This window comes from Lytechinus pictus, chromosome 2 (assembly GCF_037042905.1).
Source record: "Lytechinus pictus isolate F3 Inbred chromosome 2, Lp3.0, whole genome shotgun sequence".
Lineage (NCBI taxonomy): Eukaryota > Metazoa > Echinodermata > Echinoidea > Temnopleuroida > Toxopneustidae > Lytechinus > Lytechinus pictus.
This window is the reverse complement of record NC_087246.1, coordinates 20583842-20611513: the sequence shown is the minus strand read 5'-3', so window position 1 is coordinate 20611513 and position 27672 is coordinate 20583842. Positions and strand designations below refer to the sequence as shown.

Sequence of the window (27672 nt, the reverse complement as noted above, 5' to 3'; positions counted from 1 at the left end):
TCACTTATGAAACAACACCAGATTTTATTAAGGTACGGCAAACAACCATTTCATATAGTACATACCTCTATTTACAATCACAGTTGGAACTATTATGCAAACTCCATTTAAAAAAAAAATTAATGAAAAACTATTTTAAAATGGACGATAAGCCTAGATTAGGATTCCGTAAGAGGGAGCACGTAATATAAAGAGAAGAGCGTGAGTGGGGCGTTCTCACTTGAATAGGGGGAGGGTAAAGTTCTGTTAAAAAAGAGAAGATATTGCCAGGTAAAGGTTTGCTTTTGAAGTTTTTTTCTAATTATTTTTATTTTATAAAGATACGTGGGCTTGATGGCTAAGATGAGGTAAAGATCTAAAATAGCCCCTTTAACCAAATCAAAAATTCAGGAGCGTTTTTTTGGATGGGGGGGGGGGACGAGATATAGTGAAGTCAATGATTCCCCTCGATTGATCATAGAGGTGGTCCAGAACCTTGCTGTTCCGTGGTACAGTGAATTCAAATTGAAGTGCGAAATAGACTGTGGATCAAGAAACACACATGAAAAACCATGTTAAACTCACCCCCTCCCCTCCACGCACATTTATAATATTTAGATATTTATAATAATAGACTTTGCGATAAATAAGTATAACAATATATGGCGAAATAGTATGAACATGTTTACTCATATAACTGCCATTAATAGGATTTGAAAACGTGTTTTACACCAACTCCTTACAAACTTACACAAATACACATACCCAGTAATAAATATTGTCTATGTCGGTATAGATAGTTTTCGATAACATTTCAGTACGAAAAACTACCAACGCAAAATATTAATATTTAGTTGCATTCGACTTTAATTGATCATACAGTTATAGACAGATCGGGTATTTCACTTTCAGCGCAGCACATCTATGAATACATTGGAAACAACAACATATTACATTCTAACAATGATTGAACATAAATAGTAGAAAAAAACAATCAAATTAAATTAGTTGAAGTGACATCAAAGTAACTACCTGTTTCATTAATGTCATTAAGTTACGAACGGCTTCAATAACAGGCAAAACAATTGTGATTCTCGTTCATTTTGATCCCATAATCTTTTATCGGAGTTTGATAACGCACATTTCCGGTGCGAAATATTTAATAATCTTATTCAAACGAACTTCATTGTCATAAGAGAAAGCCATGTTTTGTAAAAGCATTAGAAAGAACTGGTTCAGATAAAAAGGTAATACAGTCCATTGAAAAGTTATTCGTTACTTTAGGAAAAGCAGAACAAAGTACATCGATTTTTTTTTCATTGTACAAAACCCAAATTTAGATGTTTATAAGGATTCTTGAAAATTAAGAGAAATCAGATGAACAATTAGTCACAATTCTGCAGCAATTCTATAAGAGAGAATCTTGTTGCAGCGACATATTACTAACATACAATACATCACTAAATGGCAGCAAACAATAAAATCATCTGGCTATGACCTTGATGACATGCTAGTAATATATATAATACATAGGTCAATTGTAGAACTTGAATTAATAAAATATATAACAGTAAACAGTAATCAGAATAACAAAAGCATAATAGAATTGGATAGATAATGACAGATTGAAACAATATTCACACAAGCACAAATATAATTATGTAAACAATATCAAATAAATCAGCTGATCGCAGAATAGAAAAATATCGAAATATATTAAGATAAAGACATTAATTTATATATCTATAAATATTAAAACATATATATATATATAAATATATATTAAAACATTTTAACTTTTACAATATAAGCAAAAAGCAAGACTTTCGGCGCAATAAAATTACAATTGTGAATGTTCGTCTTTATTATGACATTCTTTTCCATTGCCCAAGGCGGTTCATATATGTCGCTGACCAAAACTTTTTTTCTCATCTATTTCTCAGATCGAATATGCGATATTATTTACTGGTGAACACAAACAATACATCTAAATTATAAACTTCTAACAACTTGAGCAATTTATGTGTATATGTCAATGTCGAATCTTGTGGCACCATGGAAATTTGTTTGACTCGGGCAAAATGATATCAGTGAAAATCTTGTCGAAGCAACATGATACATACAACACATCTGCTAAATGGCAGCAAACAGCATAATCATCTCGCAATGACATATATAGGAATATACAAAATTCGATGGTAGAACTTGAAATGATAGAAACATTAACAATACACATTAATCAGAATAACAGATTCATTATAAAATTCAATAGATAGTGACAGATTTTAACAATATTCACACATACAAACATAATGTAAACAATATCAAATAAACCAGGTGATCGTAGACTAGAAAAAATATCCAAATATAAAGACTTTCATTTGATTCAAGTGTTCTTTTACGATAATAAGCAAAACGCAAGACTTTCAGCACTAAAAATACAACTGAACGTTCGCTTTTATTATATACATATAGCATTTATTTCCATTGTCCAAGGCGGTTCAAATGTCGCTGACCAAAACATGTTCTAACCTAGTTTTCAGATCAAATATGCGATCTCAATTACTGTGACATGCAAGAAATATTATTTACATTATACATGTTATACACAGTGTCGAAATCGCCAAGTGCAGTGTCCAATTAACACTAGGGAATTCTAATTAGACCACGTTTGCTGTATAATTTCATCATCTGTCAGTGTAGTTTCCTACACTGACACTGCATGATTTGTATGAGATTTTACACCCTTTTTGAAGTGTAAATACGGAGATGTCCAAAGATGCCTTCATTTCTATATAGGCTGGTGAAAAGAGAATCTTCACACACTGACGACAGAGGAGCTATCATATGATGTTTTATGATCCGGATGCTCCTCGGGAGAAGTTAATCTTCGAATTCTCTGAAGTGGAGGAAAAGAAAATATGGCAAAATAGATTTAAATGGGAGTAACTGGTATATGTTTATGGTTCAAGCAAAACGCAGCGGGGGCCTCTAGCAATTCCCAAAACATATTTCCAAATTTTCGCAGAAAGTCAATCCAAAAAATTTATCCTTCAAATTAAGTATAATTATGTCATGAAAAAAAAGTATGTTACTTCACTCGATCATTCACTTGCATATAATATTGTTGTAGATATACTCACCCCCCCCCCCCCCACAAAAAAAAAATCCTGGGGCAAAAATCCCGAGTTTACAACGGTCTTGGACGTCCCGTATAATATACGACAAATATTATGACAAATGGCTGTCTTATATGAGAAAGCTTTCTAGGGGGCAATCAAATAGGTCTACGCTAAAGAGAAGTCATCCTATTCCAATTGAATAAGAGGGGTAACACTGGGTTACACGACTCAGACCTCTTTTTTATACCATTTTCTTCTTTCTTTCTATTAGCTTCCTCTGTTTCCTCCTTTTCTCATGTTTTCTTCTTTCTTAATTTTTTCTGTCTCTTTATCTCCTTGACTATTTTTTCCACCTTCTTGGAGAGTCATAGGGGGGGGGGGGTGGTTATTCTGCATCGCTAATTTGCATATGAATGAGCAGTATTTGGTCTGTACATACCTCTTTCAGAGTTCCCGGTGTGACGATAAACTTGTAGAGAGCGAAGACTGGAACACAAGCCATGGTAGATACGGTGAGACACCATCCGATGCCTATGGACCAGACAGGAAAGCGTTCTCCTTGGTTCCCAGTCAGAGGTTGATACATAGCGAATCCAAATACCATAACGAACTACCAGGGAAAACAGAAAGAAGAAATACAGATTTTCCAAAACAGTTAACAATCTGATTTCTAAATAAAATGATGTAAAGTTATCGACACCCTAAAAAACATTAAACAATGTCTTGGAACACTCTGAACTTTGATTAAACCCCGATGGTTCTCGCACAGACTAAAATGTTCAAATGGAATACTCGTGTATTGGCAGATCAAGGGGCCGAAGTGGTCGTACGCCCCCCCCCCCCCCCCCCCCATTGGCGGAGCCAAAATAAGAGGAACACGAAGAGAAAATGGTTTAGGGAAAATGAACGATACATGTCTTGTTAAGGGCGCTTGAACTGTTCAGGTCAATATACACATATTTTTTCTCTCGCGTTTCGAGCTTCATAAGTTCGAGATATGCATCATGTTCATGATTAAAAAAAATCTTATATTATAATAAATTTTCGCCCTATATAGGTTGTGTCTCGGTAACGTCAATAAACAAACAAAAGTTTGAAATGATTCTTTTGATTCACATTCTCAGCTCATTATATTGTTCTCTTTTGCCTATGTTACAGATTATCAATTTTGTACCATTCTCATTTATTGCACATAAATGACAAGTACAATAATACAATAAACTGTGAATTGCGATTATTATTATTTGTTTCTGTAATCATATCCAATGTTATTCAGTACTTGATATTTGCTCCTTCTCTTTCCGCAACAGTTATACAGAGAATCAGATTGAAGCTAACACTTTTTCTAAAACAATTTTGCTTTCCCTTGCCTTAAATGGGTTGCTATTTTTCTTACACGAGACGTTTTTAGTCGGCTATAAATACAATTCATTTTTGCATTTTAGTTGAGAACGACGTTCGTAATCATAATCTTGATAAATTCCTTCAACAGAAGTGTAATTGAAAATTTAGTCAAAATTAGCCATGGGTATAAATATCCTCCCAATCCACATCCACCAGATAGAAAGTGTGGTTAAAACAAAATAGGAAATTAAATGTCGTTATGCAGAAAAATAAGGAAACACACTTTTAAAATAATTCTTCTTATTTTTCTCCACTTCTTTATAATCTTCCCTTTTCCTAATTTCCTAGTTCTCCTTCGTTGTGTTTTATTTTAAAAGACGCTTCCATATTTGGTTCCCTTTACAAGCCTACTTATATGCTTATTACTTGATATATTTTCCACATCTTTTCAAAATGTCTGTAGTTGTTTTTTTACTTTAAAGGTCGCTTCTAGCAGTGGCGTAATCAGCAAAACAACTTTTTTAGGGGCCAGATATGGCTTATCAGGTTAAACTGATTTCTAAATATGTGAGCGAACGAATATAGTGTGCCAAAAAATCGACATTTTTTATTACAAAAATCAAATTTTGTCACCGATTTTGACATAATATTAAAAAATTATATGATATTTCACCTACTCTCTTCCTTTCGTTTCTTTTTTTTTTTTTGGGGGGGGGGGGCAAGCGCCCCAAACCCCCATCTGTACGCAAGTGGCTTCTATGTTTCTTTTCAAGTTCCCCCAGACGTTTACACACCTATTTACACTGCTTACCTTTAAGAAATCTAATTTACAAGTTTCTTTGGTTAGTTTCTTTACTCACATTTTCTAACGTTTTTATTTTTGTTTATCGAACTTCAAATTACTATCTGGTGAATTATAATTGCGAGAAAATAATGTAATTCGAATAAGTGACTTATGTAAGATGTGACGCCATATGGATTACATAATCCTATAATAATAGCCGTATACACAAATATTTTGTTTTTCATATGTTCTAGCATCCTAGAATATAGCACACAGTTCGTCAGCAAGGAATGAGAGCTTCTCATTCAACTTGCAATTAAAGTTGCTTGCTTCTATCAAATATATCTGTACTTTTAATATCCTCCTTTCTTATTTCAAAAATTTTGCACTAAAGTGTGTTCCATATCAATTTCAATTTTAAAATGTATGAAACGCCCTCCATATCAATGAGGGTCTCTTCCCGCTGAAATACAGCTTGTAATCGAAGACTGAAACATTTTATATATTCTTGCCCCGAGGAAAACGATCTTTGCGCCATCATTAATCAAAAATCGATATGAAGGAACGCCCTTTGTCACTAATTTTCCTTTCAAACAGAGGTATTTTCTTCTTCTTATTCTCCTTCTTCTCGCTCTTCTTCTTATTCTTCCTCCTCCTCCTCTTCTTCTTCTTCTTCTTCTTCTCATTACCATAATAGTTACTATTTTTATTATTTCTAAAATTTCTAAAAACTTTTTTTCATCCGTCCATCACTTTTTTTCATTGAATCCATAATTTAGTGAAACCCTACAATTCCTTTTTAGAAAAAAAACGATATGGCTACCTTGAATGTACTGAAGAAAATCAAACTGACCCCAAGCAAATTTTATCTTTTTACTGGACAACAGTGCTTCTAAGAAAGTTCTATTTTGGATCAATGAAGGGACTGCGCTACAATAAATTCAGGCATAAGTTTTAAAAAAGGAAAAGAATAAAAGAGAAAAAAAGAAAAGAGGGTATACTCACGAGGAGCATGGCAGGACTGAGAATACTCCAACACAGTTGCCAGTAGGCGCTGGGTGTTCGGCCTAACATCGTGCGGATGTCACTGGTAAAGTTGCCAAGTCCATAGAACCACGTGACTGAAATGGCTTCGAGAACAACGACAAGAAGAAGGGTTGTCGAGGCGCCATAACCCTCTAATAACTGATATACATATTGGCCGCCCTGTGCGATGGAAGATAAAGAGAATACAAGGATGTGTGGAACATAATTATAGCCGTCTTGGTGTGAGGTGTTCATATCATGAGCTCTCGCGGAAAACTGAACATATTTTTTATTTGATATGTAGCTATCTTTATCACCCTAACATCTCGGTATAGTGTACTACAGATATTCGACATTTTCGGTAATTCAAATGATAGTTTCTTGTATGTCGTGTCAAAAACATGAAATAATTTGTACACGATATAGCTGCTGCGATAGCATTACGTATATAGCAGGTAGGAGTAGGATGGCAGTTACACCTATCAATTTTCAACGCCTACATTTACTTTTATAAATTATATTTATAAAAAAATATGTGTAAATATTCACCTGCATCCCAATGTTCAGGTTTAAAATGCATTCAAACGCCCGTATGGACAGCCCGGATGTATCTGATTTTGCCACCCCCCCCAAAAAAAAAATCCATTGTTTGGTCAAGGTTGTTGTGGCCTAAATATGATAGATGTGAGATATACAGGTTCTTTCCTAAAGGGAGGGGGGGGGGGGTTCAACCAAACGCTGCAAGATCACCATGAAAAATGTCCAAGAAACATTTTGATGTATATAATCTAAAGCGATACTCCTTTGTCAGACGAACTTCGTCCATGGTTAGAAAACTTACGTAAGTCACTGTTGTAAGCGAGCCGAGAAAGATAAAACACACGACGCCTAATACGAAGATCTCCCGATGTTTGCCGATAGTCTTCGGATTCCGATCACACCAAGCTGTAACGATAGACTCTAATCCACCGAACTGCAAGAACAATGAAAATGATATTAATCTAGGCCTAATTAAAATAAAAGAAACCATTCAAGCAATCATTCCCAGCAGTTGATAAAGGTAGCGTGGGCGCCACCAGAGTAATGGGAAGTGGGGGGGGGGGGGGGGACGACGACATTTTTTTTCTCAATCGAAGGGGAAAATACAAATACCCAATCTATACTACTTTGCTCTTCTTTCTTCTCTATTACCTTTTTTTCTCAGACTTTTCTTCATTTTTTCCTCGTCGTTTTTATTTTACTATATGAAAAACAATGGGAGACCATCGCCCCTGCCAATCTGTAGTGCCGCCTCTGGAACTGAAACCATAATTACAATTTTAGTCATTTAAATTATTGGCGAGGTACAGTTTTAAATTGTTTTTATTAAAAATAATTGTGCTATCACGAAGTAAAGTACGAATAGTTGACTACGCAGAAATAAGGCAAATACTTACGGTGCTATCAAGGCCCAATGAAATGATCATTATGAAGAAGATAATAGCCCACCACGTTGAACCAGGTAGCTGACTAATAGCCTCAGGGATAGCGATGTAAATAAGTCCAGGTCCTGATCACAATTAAGAATAAATAAACAGTTAAGCATGAAATGGTTCTAGAAAAACAACATGCACCTATTTCTATTACATCAACTGAAATATCTATTTTGTAGGTTTAGAAACAAACATGTGACCATTTATCTGAATGATTTTTATTATTCGATAATGTTTTCTTGGTTTTAGCAATGTAGGTATATATAGAACAAAATTATTTACCATACATTCAACAAAATACATTCTAGAAAAGAAGCTTATGAAATGCTTAACATTGTAAATTATGCTATGTTTCATAATGATAATCAAATTTGTAAAAGGAGAGAGAGAGAGAGCACGACGAGGAAACTCAGAAACATAAATTAGTATGAACACATCATCGCTGTCAATGCCCAAATCTGCAACTCTGCTAGTAAAAATAACCGTAGGCACGAATTTTCTTTAGATAATAATGATTAAGAAATTGTATAAAATGGAACCTCTACAATATTGGTCGAAGTTAAGATGGACGTAGGCTTATATTTCACCAATGTTAACTGAAAACAAATCAATATCCCTTGGACATTTTTTTATTCTATACTGGAATTCCGGTTATCATCACTATATAGCATTTGGTCAGTTTCGACTATTAAACATAAGTGGTGCCGGGTATCCGTTGATCCGACTCGGTTGATTAATCACCTTCCGGTGTAACTTCTTCGATACTTCGCCCCTGCTGAACAGACATGAAACCCAGCACGGAAAATATGGCGAAGCCAGCAAAGAAACTAGTGAAGCAGTTGATACTACTCGTGATCAGTGCATCCCTGTAAACAAAGAAGCAGAAACCCTTCCATTAATTTCTATGAATAGAATAATTTGTATGGTATCAACAATTTTAATCCGATGCAATTAAGTTGTATGGTTGGGAACAACAAGGAAACGGAGATCGAAAAGATTTACCGCTGAGGTATTATTAACACAAATTATGACAAATATATATTACATACAAAATTTCATCCTTTAATCATGATACACCATTATGCTTGTCAGGTCATCGCAATTAATCGTTCGATGAAATCATTAAAACGACATATAATAAAATCATATACATGTCCGTTTATACACGTGTTATGCTCAATGAAATATAATTTCACTCCAGTTCACTATAAACTTTTAGTGAATATGCAATTTAATTGATATATCATAGACGAATATAAAACGTTCTGTTTTACGTATTGTTTCAATCGTATAAATTTCCTTTTATTATTCAGAGCATACAGCATCAAACTTCAAGGAAATCACAATAATATAGAAATGCAATCTGTTAAGCGCTTAAGGCCTCATTCCGATTGATATATAAGCGGAAAATTGTTATTATTAACATTAATATTAAACGGATGGGGTAAATATGACTCACCTGAAACAATTGTTATGGAGTTTATTGTAACTAGAGAAAGCAAGAATCACACCAAAGCCTGGACCGAGAGAGAAGAATACTTGTACAGCAGCATCAAACCACACCTAGGAAAAAGTTAAAAGGAAAATGATCTGGTAATGTACAAATTATATTTGTTCATGCTTAGTACCTAGTATGTATCATTATCAATGTAACTCTATATATTCTGTAAGTTTATTTTTGATTTGCACGGTGAAATAAAATAAACAAACAAATATTGAAAGTAATAAAAAAGGAGCTGCCGTTTATTGATTTGTAAGTCAATGTCGAGAAAGCATGCTTGTGAGAAAAACGACAAGCAGATGAAACATCCTAGGAGGTATAAAGGGTATACCTACTTGAGCATTGAGAAGACGATGCCATTTGGGATTGAGATAGTAAATAATGCCCATTGAAGACCCTTCGAGTGTAATGCCCCGGATGAGAAGAACGACTAGACAGAAATATGGTAGTGTAGCCGTCACCCATACAATCTAATAAAAAAATATAACACGACAAAAATTGGTCAAAAGTAATCACGCGACAAAACAAAGCTGTTCAATCAGTCACCCACGAAATAGCTCGATAGCTTGATCCATAGACATGATAGAGTAGTACATTTCATCGAAATTGGCTCTGTCGGTAAAGCGCCTGTCTGTTTAAACAAATGTCGTGGGTTCGAGTCCAACCCGAGCGGATGACTGAAGCCTGCGTTTTGTGTAAACGTCTCTCACCTGTTCTATAGATAATTATAGCCTATATCGATGGAACAGGGGAGAGACGTTTACATAAGATATCATATAGGCTATGTTACAGTGGAAGTCTCTCCGTTCCTCCAATAGGACGTTTTACATTAAATGGAGGCCCCTGCGCTGTTCGTATAAGAGTAGGGGGAAACCCCGGTGTAGTGGTACACATGCATTACCCCCCCCCCCCCCCAATCAGTTATATCGGGAGGAGAGACCTGCGGGTCATTGTGATTCAGTTCGCTTTTCGCAAACAATAATCATACACTATCTCGGATGAAAGTACGTTGCATTAACTTTTCATTACGCGTATTCAAAATTCAGAAGTTGCCTATGAGGACATTTAATACCAGTTATCTTCTAGATTATGAATAACATGTAAATACATCGTCTCTCTTTTCAAGAAATAATGGGAGTAGAAAACTCATTTTTCAGGTATTGAGGAAGCATGCGATTTCTTTTTAACATCCACAGTTCATTCTTGAATCTCACAAAGATTCGCCCTACAATAATGCTTCTAGTGTTACTATAGTAGTATCGTCATTAAGAAAATACTGAAAAGAAACATTTTAGGTTTACAAATTACAATGTCCATTCATCTACGAAATGATCGAGAAAATTAGTCATGTTTCAGTCTACTACACTCTAAATTCCAATGATTTACAACAAATCCAGATCGGCTGTGAATACTGACCAGCAGAATATAAGATTTAGATTTAAACCTTGCTAATTTAAATATAAATCAAAAATATTTAAATATAAATCTAAAATATTTGAATTTAAATCTTTTGAGATTCAAATTTAATCCTTAAAATTTACAATAAATTCAAAATTCGGATGGTCACTATTCACAGCCGATCTGGATTTTTTTAATCCTTAGAATTTAGCCTTGATAACATGGATAAGGGTGTGGGTGGCGAGCGGGTCTTACCCATGAAGACTACATATATATTTATTTATTCGATTATTAATCTATTTGTTTATTCACTTATTTGTTTATCTATTTTCTATTATATATTTTTATTTCATTATTATTATTTTTTGTTTACTTGACAATTCCTTTAATATCCCCCTACCTGATAAAACTTGGATACACCCCTGATGGTAACTAAGGTCCTTTAATAAGAATGACGTGTTATATGCTATATACCTTTCCTGAAGCCCTAATGCCTTTCCAAATACTAAAATAGACAATGGTAAATAGGAGAAGAAGACACAGAGCCAGCTCCCATTTTAATCCACCAAGATCATTGATGCCGGTAGACAGGTGAGATCCAAGAACTTGACGTCTGAGAATGGTGAAAATAACATAAAACTAAACATCAGCTAAAATAATATCATTCGATGACATCTTATCAACGCAATATTTACGAATGTGGTTATGAATGAATGGAAAATGAATGAGCTTTGGTGTCTCTAACGGTGAAAATTTCTGAAACTGTTTTATAATGAAGCCTTCCGCCTAAAAGAGCACTCTGAAACAGTTCGATATTTAGTTTTAAAACTTGGAATAGGGTCCTTGAGGCCTTTCTTCAAAATTTGTCGTCTTTGTTTGGATTTGATTGAGTACATGTTATGTACTCTTGTCATGATGTCGGATAATGAACTTGTCTATATGCTGACAACTTTCATGAAATAGTCATTAGAAGGGTAAGATCAACAACATGAATGAACTCACTGAAAGAACTCCGTGGCCGGCGTTACACTAGCGTTGGTGAAATTGCCATCGAAAGGGCTTGCACAAAGTTCAGTATTCCAGTCATTGCCACAGCTGGTCCATGGCAGGGTTGTCGCGAAGGATGCGATCAAGTAATAGACAGACCATGCAGTAATGGTAGAATAGAAGAATCCCACATAGCAGTTTATGATGCAGATTGCGTACCCAATACCTAATAGAAATGATGGGTCGAAAAAAACAAGACTTTCATGACAACTCTTGTCTCAAAATCTCAAATGAATAAATGAATAAGATCTTTCACGAAAGTGCCATCGACATTGTCGGGTTTAAGAGTGGTCAAACAGGGGCCGGTTCTGAAAGCTGACCATGCAACAAATCACAATCAGGTGGTATTTTTAACGATTTTATATAACCACCACCACCACTACCATTACCATCGTCACAATCACCATCATCAATGCCATTACCAACATCATCATCACCACCATCACCATTCTCATCATAATACCATCACCACCATCAGCAGCAGCATCAGCTCCCTCATCACGGATGACTTTTTACTTTCCTTGCTTTGGCATATACTGCGCCAGACTGCAGTACATCCTGATTTTTGTTTAACTATCCTCAAGCCATTTCCATGTATAAGAATGGTACTTCGCATCATTATTGTAATCATCATCATCATCATCACCACCATCACCACCACCACTACGACCATCACCACCATCACCATCACCACAATCACTACCACCAAGGGCGTAGGCTGGTTTGAGCATGGGGAGATGCACATCCTGGGGAGGTGGAACTAAAGTGGTATGGGAGGGGGCACATCTTGGGGAGGTGGACCTAAAGTTTGGAAAATCAGCTGTTGAAAGCTGAAGAAGGGGTACAAAGTTCGTTTTGCTTGCCAGTGTCGGAACTCCTCTGCTTCAGCGGGAGGGTGCACGCGTACCCAGTGCACCCCCAGCCTATCACAATTACACCCATCATCATCACCATCATCACCATCATCACCCTCCTCATCACCGTTGTCTTTACCTTCCATGATAGGGCATATCCTGCGCCAGACTGTAATGCATCCTGTCCTTTGAAACTGTCCTAAAGCCATTTCCATGTATAAGAACGGTACTCCGCCGAAGATTGCCATCAACGCGTACGGCACCAAAAAAGCACCTGGAAACCCGACAAACCGGCAAAGACGATTTAGAATGGCTACATATCGGTGGTATAAGGTGGCATAATACATATCCTACAAGCTAAATTTATTTCATTTCATTTATCGATTTATTGATTAACACAAAATCAACTTAATAATGATAAACAAATTCGAAATACACCAAGGGTATGAAAAGTAAATAAATTGTAAATCAAATGTTAGAAATGGAGGGATATGCGAAAAATCTGATTTTGAACGCTGCACTACATTCGTGCATGCATGAAAAAAAAAGATCCATTTTCATTTGAAATGTTTAAAATACATGATTTGACAGTAAACAATGTTTATCTAATTAGTTTTGTTGTCACCTTTTTTTCTTAGCGATACCGTTTTCGAGTTATACGCTTATAACTGTAGACCTCATTATTTAAAGATCCTTTAACAAATTTCGGTAAAAGTTGACACTATTTTTCTAACGAAATTCTTGTTAGAGTATACCGTCTAACATATACACCAACCAAAATTCAAATTTATTCAACTACGGAATTATAACATGGTTTCGCAAGAAATTTAATTTCTAAAAAGATAACTTCGAAATATGATGCATTGATACACTTTTAATTATTTTGTAATGCACTTTACAAAAATAGCCAATAGAATTGCAGTGAAATCCATATTTATTTGCATGATATTAACATTTCTTGTATGTATATACTTCATTACCGCTGTGATTTAGAAGTATATAAAATAGATTAGCACTACAGTGATCCTCGATAGGGATTTTTTGCATCACGACGCAGAACGAATAAAAAGGTTTAGTAAATGTATCTAAAATGCCCGTCAGATCACAATGAACAGCTGGGACGTCTTTGTCGAAAATTGGAGAACCAGAACAGTAGTTCCGCCCTAAGTTCCGGAGTCCGCGGCGAAACTGCTGCTTTGGTTCACCAATTTTCGACAAAGACTTCTCTGGGCATGCTCTTTGTCATAAAGGACATTTTGAAAATATATTTTTAATGTTCTTGAAAGCGTTCTGCGTCGCGGTGTGAAATTCTTAAATGATCTAAATAGTCCGCTATTCCCTCCTAACAAACTTTAAAGGAAATACTTATATCTTAGCCACACCAACAAAAACAACTCCGGACCGGTTGGTTTCGAGTCGATTTCGTTGGTGTGCACATAATGGTAATTATTCTATCTCCGATGTACGTAACTTGTGTAGGATGCCCGCAGACGGATGCAAAAACCGACAATGTTAATTTCGTTGGTCAGATAGGTATAAATCATAGGCCTACTTATACCTTGGTCACATTTGTTCTACGGCGGCCGTACGGCGAGTCGAAAACAGCCGTTTTATTCATTTTTACTAAAACCACCTATATGTAGCTGGGACAAACAAAATGTTAAAACGGCTGTTTTCGCAGTAGAACAAATGTGACCAAGGTATAAGACTTTGGTTTTGAACAAGCTATACATAATTATGCTTGATAAATCAAGATCTTTTATTTAAAGGTCAAGTCCACCCCCAGAGAAATGTTGAATTGTATCAGTAGAGAAAAACCAAACAAGCATAACGATGAAAATTTCATCAAAATCGGATGTAAAATAAGAAATTTATGACATTTTAAAGTTTTGTTTATTTTTCACAAAACAGTTACATGCACAACTCAGTGACATGCACATGAGGAAGTCGGTGATGTCCCTCATTCACTATTTCCTCTGTTTTTTTATCGTTTAAATTATGAAATATTTCAATTTTTACAGATTTGACAGTAAGGACAAACTTGACTGAACCATAAAATGTTAAATCAATGGTAATTCCACATTTTCAGAGAGAATTTAAACTTTCCTCACATGACAATGAGGAGAAAATACGATTATTACATATTTCATAATAAAATACAAAAGAAATAGTGAGTGGGTGATGTCATTAGTTCCCTCATTTGCATACTGTCTCATTTGCATTTCACTGAATTGTGCATATAACTGTTTTGTGAAAAATAAGCGAAACTTGAAATTATAATAACTTTCTTATTTTACACCCGATTTTGATGGCATTTTCAGTGTTGCGTTTGTTGGATTTTTCTCTTTTTCTTCAAATCAACTTTTTCTTGGAGTGGACTTGTTATTTGAATATGTATCTTGGATCACGGAGATTGCAATTAAGCCCCATCCACATGGCAGATTGTTCTATATAATTATAGTAAAGGTCGTTTTAATTGCACTTCTGGGCAGACCCTTGATAGTAAACGTTCGAGAATCATGTACAATTTTAATTGGGATCAATTACTGTCGGGGGAATTTTAAGGTTGAATGCGAAGGGCAAAAAGAAACAAAATCACCACATTCATTAACAGCAGTAATTGCTTTAGTTTAGAGAACACGGAGTTTTCGTGTCCACGACGTTCCCATGAGGAGTGCCCGTGGCATAAACATGAAAAGTAGAACAAATTAAACAATAAAAACAGTTAGTTGGTCAGTGAGTATAAAAATGGCCACATCATCGTGGTAGATATTACGAGATTAGAGAGTTTACGAATTCGCAACGGGAACAGATTCTACAAAATAGAAAATCTATTGAAAATGTCCGTGGTGAAATCGCATTGAACAGCTGAGCGGTTTTGTCGAAAATGATGAACCGGAACAACTGATCGTCCTAAAATTGAAGCTGACAAAAATTTGCATAATATTTCGTTGACTCTAGAGTCAGGGACAAAACTGCTATTTAAATTCACCGATTTTCGTCAAAGGCTGCTTTGTCATGAAGGGCATTTGACAATAGATTTTTCTTGTTCCAGAAAGCGTCCCTATTATTTCATTAACATAACACGATTCAGAGTGCAAATAATCGTGATCATCCACATTGAAAAAAAAATGACATGCATTCCTTGAATGTTATAATCCGGGGAAAAGGTGGCAGAATATGCCACACATAACTAGTATCAGAAACTGTTTAACTCATGCACAATCGCACTTCATCCAAATATAACTTAACTTTTTATTTGTTTTAACTTATTTTTCTTATTTTTTTTAAAAATGATATTCATGGTAGGCCAATAAAAAAACCCACTGAATTCTATTCAAATTTGATGTAGCACACCATTGAGAGCAAAACAAAAAAATTGGTCAAATATTCGGCAGTGTTTGGGTGATAATTCGGTAAAGAATTTTACTACAACCTCAAAAGAGAAACTCTCAGTATCAGCTTCATCATGGTCGTTATGATAGTTGACAATTATATATGTAGACCATGGGTGTCGATCACGGGGGGGATGGGGGGATATATCCCCCCCCCCCCAATATTTCAAGTGGGGGGGATGGCCTGTATTATCATCCCCCCCCAATAATTTAGGGTAGAAAAATTATAATAATGATGATGAAAAAATGAAAAGTTTGATCATGATGATTATAGTGATGATTATAGTATGCCATCAATCAGTTTGTTTCCCTCGCAATTTGTGTATATTGTTATTAAATGAAAACATTCTTTTTCAGGACTATTAAACACATGGGTGGAAGATGAAAAAGAATGAAATGTTTATGTATATGATATTTTTTAAGACATGACATAAAAGGACCCCAACGAAAAACAACTTTTGTTGATAGGGTGTTCCATCCCACCAGTGGTGAATGAATTAATTTTAATAAATCAATTAATTCAAAAGGGTGGAAAAACAAACGGGAGTAAAAGGGTGGCAAGATAAATCGTCTAAGGAATGACCATATAGCTATTAGAGTAATAGCCCCACCAATGAAAATATTTGGGAAGAACATATCGTTTTGCCCCCCTCCCAATAATTCCGCATGTGCAACTAAAAATAAAATAAGATTGTAATGCTACACTGAAACCAGCAAGCGAGATTAAGATACCAACTCGATTTTGATCTAAAATCGTGCTCAAAATGTCTGCTTTTCAGATCGGAATATAAAAATTTTCAGCTCGCGCTTCGCGCTCGCATCATTTCTGTACCAAAACCCCATACTTTTCATGATTAAATAGGTGAATAGAATGTCCCGTTTTCAGTTCTATACCTCAAAAGAACTCCCGCTTCGATTTGCAATAATCTTTTGTTGGATATATATCTTGTTCTTTATTAAAAGCGTCCATTAAATTGTCTTTTTGTCCAGATCGAAATATTAAAATTTTCAGCTGACGCTTTGCGCTCGCATCTATTGTTCTTCTAGATACCCATCTTAATCATTGGTACCAAAAGTGCTTAGAATATCAAGCTTTCACGTCAGAATATAAAGAAATTTTAGCTCGCTCTCTAGTGAGATACATGTATCTATGCTCCTCATGAGTTACTACAAGCAAACCTAAACAGGTACATTTTTCCTGTTTTCATGTCATACTAAAAAATTTCAGCTCGCGCTTCGCGCTCGCATTGTTGGTGAGGTTGAGATATGTGTCTCTTTCTCATGATTCATATATACATATATACATTCATATATATATAATATAGGTCTATGTGTGGGGGTGTAGGGGTGTGTGGGTGAGTTTGTTCGTTTTATATGATCGAGCGTCTTTGGAACGTTGATTCATGATTTTGCCCCCCCCCCCCAATCTGAAAAATGGATCGATTCGATGCCCCTGTGTATACATCATGCTCAATCAACAGATCACTATGTACATGTTCCATATAATTTTTGTCATTTTTTCTTTCGTATGAGTTTAGAATAGGCTTACTTGTAACACAAATTGAATTATAAAAAAATATATTTAAGTACAGTATACTACAACAATGAAGGAATTTTCAAGAACACCATGCATATCAATCACTCCCAAATGTCCTAACTTGTGATTTTAGTGGGGGTAATGTTGAAAGATCCCCATCCACAAGAACTTTTGTGTCATCATCCCCCCCAACCAAGAATACTGATCGACACCCATGATGTAGACGTTACAAAAATGGTAAAATATCATATACTATTACAAAGATCACTTGTGTTTGCTTTAACTATCATGGACGTCTTGCTTAGAAACTATTAATCTATTCCAATTTTGAATTACAATACACAGCATAATTATCATCTTTAAAATTTTATGGCTTGTGTATTTCTGTTATTTTATTATCTTTCACCATTACTCATCCTTTTATCTGTTATTTCTATCATTCTATCTCAACATATTTTATTTGTTCTCTTTTTATTATATCGTATATTTTATACATGCTAATGAGTTCTCATTTTTGACATTCTTTAATGTAGAATTATACGGATCCACGCTTTATATACAAGCAGTGCTTCTTAGTGGATTGCCTCATTTGCATACAAGATATTGTTAGTTTTTATTGTACAATTTTTTATGATTTATCTGTAGTTGATTTGTAATTATATTTGATTTGTTTTTTGAATATGTTTATGTATTTGATGTATATGATGAAAATGGAAAAGTAAACTTGATCTTGAGCTATACAACCATTTCTTGATATGTTCTTACCTTTTTTTGAAAGAACATCAATGTTTGAAATGTAATATATCGACTTACCTCCACCGTTTTTATAGCAAATGTAAGGAAATCTCCAAACGTTTCCGAGATCGACTGTGAATCCGATGACGGAGAGAAGAAAGTCAACTTTCTTTCCCCATACCGCTCGTTGACGCGGTCGTCCATCGATGTCATCCCGTGGTTCGTTGGTGTCGTAGGTGACTCGGTTATCACCGTTCAATCCGCAGTAGCCGTTCTCGGCCCGCTGGGGCACCGCTTCCACGTTGACAACAGGTGGCGGAACACCGGGTACAAGAACATGCGTCTCTTTGCCCGATTGGGGCCAAGTTTTACCTGGCATGTTGGGTTGGCTCTCGCTTTGATCAGACTGGAGGAGATAATCTGGGCTGGATGGTTCGATGAGTGAGCAGAGACCAGTCTCCATCGTACCCATTGTTTGGTCCTTGATCAGCGACAGGTCCGCAGGGATCCCGTTGATTGCTATCCTAGTGTCTTCTTTCTCGCCTTTGGATGACAAAGTGAGACATGTAGCGCCTTGCGCGTTAATAAGCATCGGCAGCACATCTTTATCATCAGAGCTTATCCTTGATGACTCCGCCTTCTTCTTGTCTCTCCAGCATACGCCATCATTTGAAATGAATTGAAAGGTTTCATTTTCCATAATTTTGTGGACTCAAAGACGACCCCCTTTCACGCTTTCAAAGTGGCAGGTAACTTAATCTGCAACTATAACCTATGAGAATGAAACAAAAAGATGCATTGATATTTGTATGAATACAGAATTACGGGTTTCTATAAAAACACATTACTTTACCCAACACGTGTATGTAAATGAAAATCAAAACCAACATACACCATCGTAACTGTAAGTTCTGTTTCTGTTTCTGTTTATGGTAACTCCCGTAGGAACTCAGCAGGGCAGCATTTTGCTGGTAAACGCCAAGCTGGCCCAATTACATAGGAAACATTTTACGTCTAGGTTAATCAGTCATAGTGGCTGACTTTATAGACGACAGATATTACTCTTGTGCTTTTTTTTTCAAAGTGAAAACAATGGCAGAATGGGGATTCGAACTCACAACCTTGGGATGATGAGTCCAATGCTCTGACCACTGGACCACACGACCCGCTTTAGGGGACACACTATACTTTTTCCGTTTGTTTCCATACAAATTTAAATCGGCCTACAGTATTATTCCTAATTATTTGATTCATTTTTTTCCTTTTAAAAATTTGGGTTTTTGGGCCCGAGGTGGTGTCATTCTGGTGACATTCTGAGATCTTCACAACTTCGTCTTCATTTTTCGCGATTTTTTTTTATTTTGAACTTTATTAATCGTATTTAATAATCCATGCATATCAAAGCATACTAAGCGATTAGAGCTTGCATGGTGTCCAATAACGTCTTCATGTGGGGTAATGCAATGTAAAAACGCTATTTAAAAATGAAACACGTTATTTTAAGCCCGTCACTCTCCCAACTATATTGTTTAAAGAATGTAAAAAGTTGTGTGAAAAAAATTCAACAATTTCAAAAAAGTTTAAACAACTTGTTGTTCGACATGCTCATTTTGACTGCGTATAATCGAGTGAGCAAGGCGAGCGAGCATTAAAAAGGTTACTCGCGTCCGTACAACATATAGGGGAAACCGGGCACTTGTAAAGAACAAACATAGCACTTCATGACAGCAATTCACGCGATCGGTAGTATTTCAGAGCAACGATACATATACCTACACAACTACAATAAAGACGATTTAATTGGAAAATCATAACAAGTTACTACAATTTATATAACTTCCTGTTATTGAAATATAAAACAACAAAAAATTGTCATCATTATTATCTCTAGCTGCATCCGATTGGAAGAAGGACGTGCAATCAAGATGGGTTTCAATGTTCAATTGTGAAAAAATATAAACAGAGGCCTTTCAAACTCATCATCATCTAACGTTTTCCCCTAATGAGTAATTAGGGAAGTGTTTAGAGATCACCCCCATAGAGCTCGTAAATTTCTCACCAATTGAACGTCTATACGGGTTCGAAACAAAGCATGTAATCACGATACGTCTAATAGTGAATCAAGGCTTTACTGCCAATGTAAATCCGAAAGATATCAGACTTGCATGACATTCTTTATATCTTGTTGAAATATCGAATTGCTTTTTATTATAAATGTTTCAGATACTGTTTCAGATATTTTTTATTACCCAATTTAAACAGATTTCAACCAATATTTGTGTGGACAGTATGTTGACCAGGGTTGGTTAAAAGTTGGTCATTTTTGCCCAACTATTTTAAGAATGTATGTGTGGCTGTACTATTAAATATCTTCAAGGCAAAAAATTCATTTTGGGATTAACTTAGAGAATTAACTTATCTTTCTATCTATCTATCTATCCGTCCATCCGTCTGTCTTTCTTTCTATCTATCTATCTATCTATCTATCTATCTATCTATCTATCTATCTATCTATCTATCTATCTATCTATCTATCTATCTATCTATCTATCTATCTATCTATCTATCTATCTATCTATCTATCTATCTATCTATCTATCTATCTATCTATCTATCTATCTATCTATCTATCTACCTATCTATCTACCACTCTATCTTTTCGGTTTGTTATCGTAAATATAAAGGTTATTGATTGATAACTCTATAGATGAATCTTATATCAACGTGAAACATATCTTCATTCATTGATAAGTAAATGCTCACGATGATGGTCGCGTTTGCATAAACATATCAAAACAAAGTGTGGATATTAGTGACCTCATGGGAGGTCGAGTTTCGACTTTTGATTGTAATCAGAATTCGTCATTCCATTCATTCAATTTTGAAAATATACATATTGATATCAAAAGATATCGGTGAGCGAAAGTCTGCTCATGGGTTATTGGCAAAATCGTCTGCTTATCAATTTTTCGAGAAAACAAACGAAAATATGAAAGCCCTCTTTCCAATATCAATTTCAATCCATACAGCCCATGCAGTTATGTAGTTTACACATTAAAAACGTTGTTTTGAATTTTATTTACAACCCTTTTTATTAAACGAATATTACAATAGCTTGATAGTTTAAACAGCAATGGTTAATTTATTGAAGATTAAATATTAGAAATTCAACCTTATTGTTTGATTTTTCTTATAAAAACTACCGTTTAACAACTACTGCACAGATAGTAAACAGGGTTGTATAATACTTTTATACAGCGTTTTTATTGTGTGATGCACATGGGTGGTTTTGTCATGTTGAAGATAACAATTGTTTTATGGTTTCCCTTTTTCTACTTTGAACTATAAGTGGGTGTATTTTTCATTTCTTTATACTTTCATATGGTTTCTCCAAATATATATATATATGTATATTGACACACAAACTTACTCCAAGTAGTGTACAAAATAATGGGCAATATAAATTAAATGAAGCCATTGCACGCGCGTTGTTGCTCTATCTACCAGAATGATGTTGTTTTTAACATGCTATTTACCCTCTTAGATTTTTTGGCATGATTTTGCTAAATCAACACAATTTCGTAAGGGCCTGGTTTAAATTTGAAAAAGCGCAATATTGAAAATCTAACATCATAACTTGGACTACCAATAGAGAGAATCTGGTGACCGAAACGAGGACATTTTGGGGGTTTCTTAAGTCAATCTGAATGAGAATTATGACCTTTCAAAAATGAAACTTTGTAATTTTGTGACTGATTTTGACATAAGTTTAACCAAATAATATCCTTATTCATTTCCTTTTCTTTTCTAATCCTCTTTTATTGTTTTCCTGGTCATGGAACCTTACAGGCAAGGTGCCCTAACCCCGGCCCCACCATCTATACGCCAGTAATGATTGACATGAGTTTCAGAAGAATTTCAGTTTAAAAAATGATTGAAAAATACTGAGTTAGGTCTACAAAGTGATTTATTATTGAAGCACGAAGACCAATGGAAAGATGGCGCTGTTTAGCAAAAGAGAGAAAAGAAAATCCTGTCTTCCATGACCATGGCTTTTTCGGACTGATCGGAATGCATAGAGGTGGATGAAAGGCTTTTTTAATTGTATCCATCTCTATGCAGGAAACACACTTTCAGTTTGAGCAAGGAGTGCTGGTAACTCCTTGGTTTGAGAGCGAGGTTAGCGTTTTGCAACACGCGAGTTAGTATAGATACATCGTGGGTGTGCATGTGTAACGGGAAATGGGCGCCACCAACCCCCTACCGTTCCAAAGTTCGTGACGTGCTTTATTTATATGCATTGTTTCATCTCGACACTGAAAGACCTTAATAACATCCTGTTTGATTTGTTTCACTAACAATAATACACATACTAACAATTATATCCAATTTATTTCAATTTAATCAAAAATTATTAGTCAAAACAATGTTGCTAATATTGAAAACACACGGCACAGGGCTATTATTTTTTTGGCCGATGTTTCTTAACTTTCTATCCTTTTTATGATACCCATTTTTTAATACAAAACTCTAAAAGACCACATAGCTTTCTTTGGTGTTTTGCCCAAAAATACCTTTTAAAGAAACAGCAAATTAAAGATTTTGATATTTTTTTGGATATGTTTATTATCTTAAAAATTGACAGAACAACTCAGGCCCTGGAAAGCGGGGTGCTAAAGCACTCCCAAGATATTCCTGGTGGGAGCGCGAGGTATTTTCCATAGGCAGCACCTCCCTGAAATCTGGTAGGAATGCTAAATGGCCAAAATGTTACAAAAATGACCTAAATTCTTCATTGAAAATCCCCTCTTTTGCTTGTCAGATTTAATTCAGCACCCCTGTAAAAAAGAGGCCATGCAACTCAGTCAAGAAAAATCAAATGAAGCAATACTTATAAGCAATACTTACACACTCTCTTATTATTCCACTGTGCATGATGCAAGTGAAGCTCTATGAGGACAACAAGCAGCAGACAATGAGAATTACAATTCCAAGATTTTTCTTGAAATTGCCTTTCAATTTCTTTTTGTAAAACAGTAACTACTCATTTTGATGTTAATTCACAGGTTAAAAGAACAATCTTTAAATTTCAATCTGATCTTAAACTGTTTAACCATAGTGGCGGAATTAGGAGGGACCGGGTCCTCGAAACCCCCCCCCCCTCCAGGAAAACAAATGTGAATTAAAAAAAAGAGAGATCACAGAAATATGCGCTTAAAGAATTTCCTCCAACCTGGCGTCATGGATAGATTTTGGAAGAAACACAAGCCCCCACCCATTATCAGGGATCCATTGCCATGATTGCTGTTTGTAACTTTACCTGCATGACTTTCAAAATATCTGAACAATTTTTTTTGAAAAATGGGGGAAGCAGCGATTTGTACAATTCAGTGATGCATGTAACTACTTATCTTTTTAATAATTATCTTAAATTTTCAATTAACACGATTATTATGTGTTATATGGATTCTTCAATAATTCATGTAAGGTACTGTAAAATGAAAATAGAATAAAAGCAAAAATTGTTTCGTTGCTCTATGAACAATTTATCGTATTTCAGTTTTCGGTAATATTAAAAACAATCACTATAATAAACCACTTACCTGTGTTATTCAGCTGGCTAAGTGATGATAGTATCCGAATAACGAACCCAATATGAAACTTTAGGACTTCTTATTTCAACTTTTAAAATGTTATGCAGTAAATTAAGGAACATTGACTACTTTTATATACTTTTTAGTTTGCAAGAATGACAATGAACTTGAGGAGTTTTAATGGAAATCCAGTTCAAGCTCTTAGATTATACAATTCTTACAAGGTTAAATTAATAAGAATCTGGGTCAATATTGTTCTACTGAACCAAACTACTTTAAAAAGTCGATAGTAGTCTCATATTTCACACATTATTATCGTAAGAGGAACACTACAAATTCCCTGTGATGATACAAATCGATGATAATCAAAATAATAAAAGTATAGTAGTGATAAAAATAATTTCAATGTCAATTGTACAATAATTAATACTGCGCATATATACAAGAAAGTGTATATAGCATTACCTTTTATTTGAATGTAGGATAAACGATCACTATTGATTTAAGAAGAAGAAGAAGAAAAATAAAAAGAAGAAGAAGAAGAAGAAGGAGAAGAAGAAGAAAGAAGAAAGGAGAAGAAGTAGTAGAGAAGAAGAAAGTAAGGTAGGCAAAAAAAATCGAAAGGAAGGGGAGAAATAGAAATAAAAGATGAAAAAGCCATACAAGATTGCAGTCATAGTGATTTTCGGAAGTGAAGGTGAAATGCAATGACAGTCTGAATCAAAAAGACTATGAAATAGTAAGGTCAGATTTTCAAACGGCTGTCCTGTATCCTGTGCCCGTGACCACTTATGAACCAGATACATCTGAATAACAGAAAAGGGTTCAACATTTCCCTCTTTTTATTGACATTTGAAAATTAATATAATACACTGAAGTTTCCTTCAGCTATCCTCTATAAAATTCTAATTATTATGTATTTATATTCTATTTTACTTGGGAGCATGGAAAGAGGATGGGACGAGAAAACAGAACAAAATAAGAGACGGATCGGTGGAATAGACATTGGTAGCAAGAATAGGGAAAGAAAGAAATATAAAGCTTTGTTGAATGTAAAGGAAAATATAAAATGTTTATTCAAGAAAGATTAGGAAGATGGCAAAGAAAGGGAGTAAAGGAGAAAAGGCAAACGGAGACAAGAGCCTATGGATAGATGATTGGGAGGAAATGGAAAGAGAGAGTGTGTGTGTGCGTGCGTGTGTGTGTGTGTTACGTGTGTGAAGGTGCGTGTTTGGTGGTGTGTGTTGGGGTTGGTGCGTGTGGGTGTGGATTTTTTTTTACGAGTGTGTGTGTGAGAGAGAGAGAGGGGGCGGAGAAAGATTGCTGAGGAAGTAAGAGAGGAAAATAGAGAAAGAAAAAGAAAGTGAGAAAAAGAGAGGAGAGAGAGAGAGAAAAAACAAGTACATCAGCGTTCGAGTCGGAAGTTACTGTTTTCTATCGGCTTCTTTGGACGAGTATAGATAGATAATAATACTTGAGATGGAATTCTTAAGATTAGATCATATCTGGTATCTGCTGCTCTCTCTTGTCAGATTAAGGAAAGGGAAATCATGTGTCAGTGTGTGGACTCTCTGTGTTCCAATTGCAATAAACAACTGGCCGTTTCGAAGCACGTTCTATGATGTTTTCCGGGGGTGTTTCAAAAGGGTGTTCCCAAGTTATGAACGATTTTATGAAACATCTAGAATACGAAGTGTCAAAATATGAACTAAAATTGGTAACTGATGATGAGAGACAATCGCAATACTTCTAGCAATCTGGCTTAAATTGTGTTGAATAAGAAATATTTTATTTTCATGGTAGGGTGAAATATTTACCCTCTTAAAGCATCATGCGCAAAAGGCTGTCCAAAAAGTTTACATTTTCCCCCTGATTTTTTGTTGTTGTTATCTGTTCACTGAGTGTACAGTGCCCTAAACAAAACAACATCCAGAAAAAAAAGTTTTTAATGGGCATTTAAGAGATCCAACTGGGATGACAGTGCCCCCACCCCTCGGGGAGGGGGCTTAAACGAACATTTAGGCACGAAATAAAATCAACATCACCACTTACATTAGAACTCTCTATAAATTATTGACAAATTCAAGGGGGCATACCATACTCCACTCGGTTCTTAAATCATGCTTAACCAGGGGAAGCGTTATGGGGGAAGGGAGCAGACGGCGACTGCCCCTGTGATTTTGTGTAGTTGATAAAGAGGAGAAAAATGAAAAAGAGGGGAGGGGAGGGGAAGAAAAGGGGAATACTGTAATTGAAGTCTATGCCTTGTACTTCTGTAATGCCTACATCACCCCTCAATCGAAAGCCCCGGGGGCAACATAACAATCAGCTATGTTGACCCACCCCCCCCCCTCCCTTCCAATCGGAATCTAAGAATCGGATACACGAAACTCTCCAGACTTGTTCACATGAACCAATAGTAATTCGACATACATAGAAGAGTCGTACGACCGTGACTTGAGCATTTCATCACCTCTGCGGGTCTTTCAAGGTGTACCATCCTCTTCTAGTTTTCAATTTAGTAGGGGAAACTCCCTATATTGTTACATTTTTTCCCCTTGAGACTTTCAGTTTGAGAGCAGGGCATTCTGTTGTCATGCGGATACTCTTTTATAACCGAACCTTTTCTACAATATGGTGAAAAGAAGACAAAAGGATATTAATGCTTGTGTAAATTGGAATTAAGGATCTTTGATATCATAAAGGAGAGTTTTCCAAAGTGGATTTCAAAGGATTTTCATTTGATACCTTGTATTGTTCAGAAACATTTCAAGTACTTCGAGTAAGAATTCGCTTTCAAGATGGAACTTGGATATGTGTAATGTACATATATTTTGTGTAAATTACCTCATCCTGATTGGTTTGGTTTATTATACTGACCTTGGAAAACACCAATAAACCCTGGTAAGAACATAGTTATGATTGTTTTTTTGTACTGCTGATATAAACAATTACGGTCTAAGAAAAGACTCGAGGGGTTACAGATAGTTCATTTAGCAATGAAATACTGGCATGACGGGGAGTACCTTTTATAATACGTTCAGGTGCAATTTTGCACCATTGCCGTTTAAAAGGTACAATGTTGCACCTACAATGGTGTCCCAAGACGATGCTTCAAGTGTGGCATTGGAATGTACCTCTCAAAGGACTGGTACGAAGCCTTACAATGTTATCTGGTTATGTTCAATGATAATCGCATGTATGTAAGTACATTACATTTACTGATTTTCTGCACTATGAGAGTCAAATCATTGTATTTGAGACTACGTGACTACATATTTCATATGTTTTTGTTTTGAGGATTAGAATGTCCATGTTGCAAACGATGGGTATCTGAAAATGTAATCTTGCAGAATACTTTATCTACATTCGAAACAAAATTTTAAAAAATGTAACCGAATTTGGATTACTTGAATGCTGGAGGCCATCTTTATTCTAAACTTGTTTTGATTGAAGGAACAGACTATACACCCCATCCCACAGGTTAAAAATGACATAATGAAGTTTCAATATAACCTTTTTGAGGGATAGGAATGATTATGAGTGTGTGTGTATGGGGGGGGGGGTGCTTGTATATGGGCCTAGAATTGCGGTTACTTCGTGTTTTAACCCACTTACCGGGACCTACATCCGAAAACTGGGGACATCCTGATCCAGATAACCATACCAGTCAATATTTCATCTTCATATCTTAAATCAGGTATGTAGTGTCAATGAGTAATTATCAAATTGTCCACTTTGCGCTGCGCTAATTAATCCTAGTATTATGAAGGGTGTAGGAAACGTCCCCATTTGATGGATTATGCCAATAATCTGTGTTTATCGTGTCAGAGAATAAGTTCGTAGATTAAATCAAACTTTCGAGTATATACCATCGCTCCCAC

At 35.5% G+C, this 27672-nt stretch overlaps 1 protein-coding gene across 1 annotated transcript; it reads right to left on the bottom strand.

Moving 5' to 3' along the window:
* On the bottom strand, positions 1 to 23877 carry LOC129273835 (sodium-dependent serotonin transporter-like). Its single transcript, XM_054910781.2, has 13 exons — positions 23798 to 23877; positions 18273 to 18966; positions 12667 to 12801; positions 11629 to 11839; positions 11101 to 11239; positions 9564 to 9698; positions 9187 to 9290; positions 8469 to 8593; positions 7692 to 7804; positions 7097 to 7228; positions 6235 to 6435; positions 3541 to 3711; positions 1 to 2878 (listed from the first exon to the last, which is right to left on the bottom strand). Exons 2-13 carry the CDS (start codon positions 18892 to 18894, stop codon positions 2798 to 2800), a joined length of 2169 nt encoding a protein of 722 aa, XP_054766756.2. The 5' UTR covers positions 18895 to 18966; positions 23798 to 23877; the 3' UTR covers positions 1 to 2797.
* Positions 23878 to 27672: the final 3795 nt, after the last annotated feature.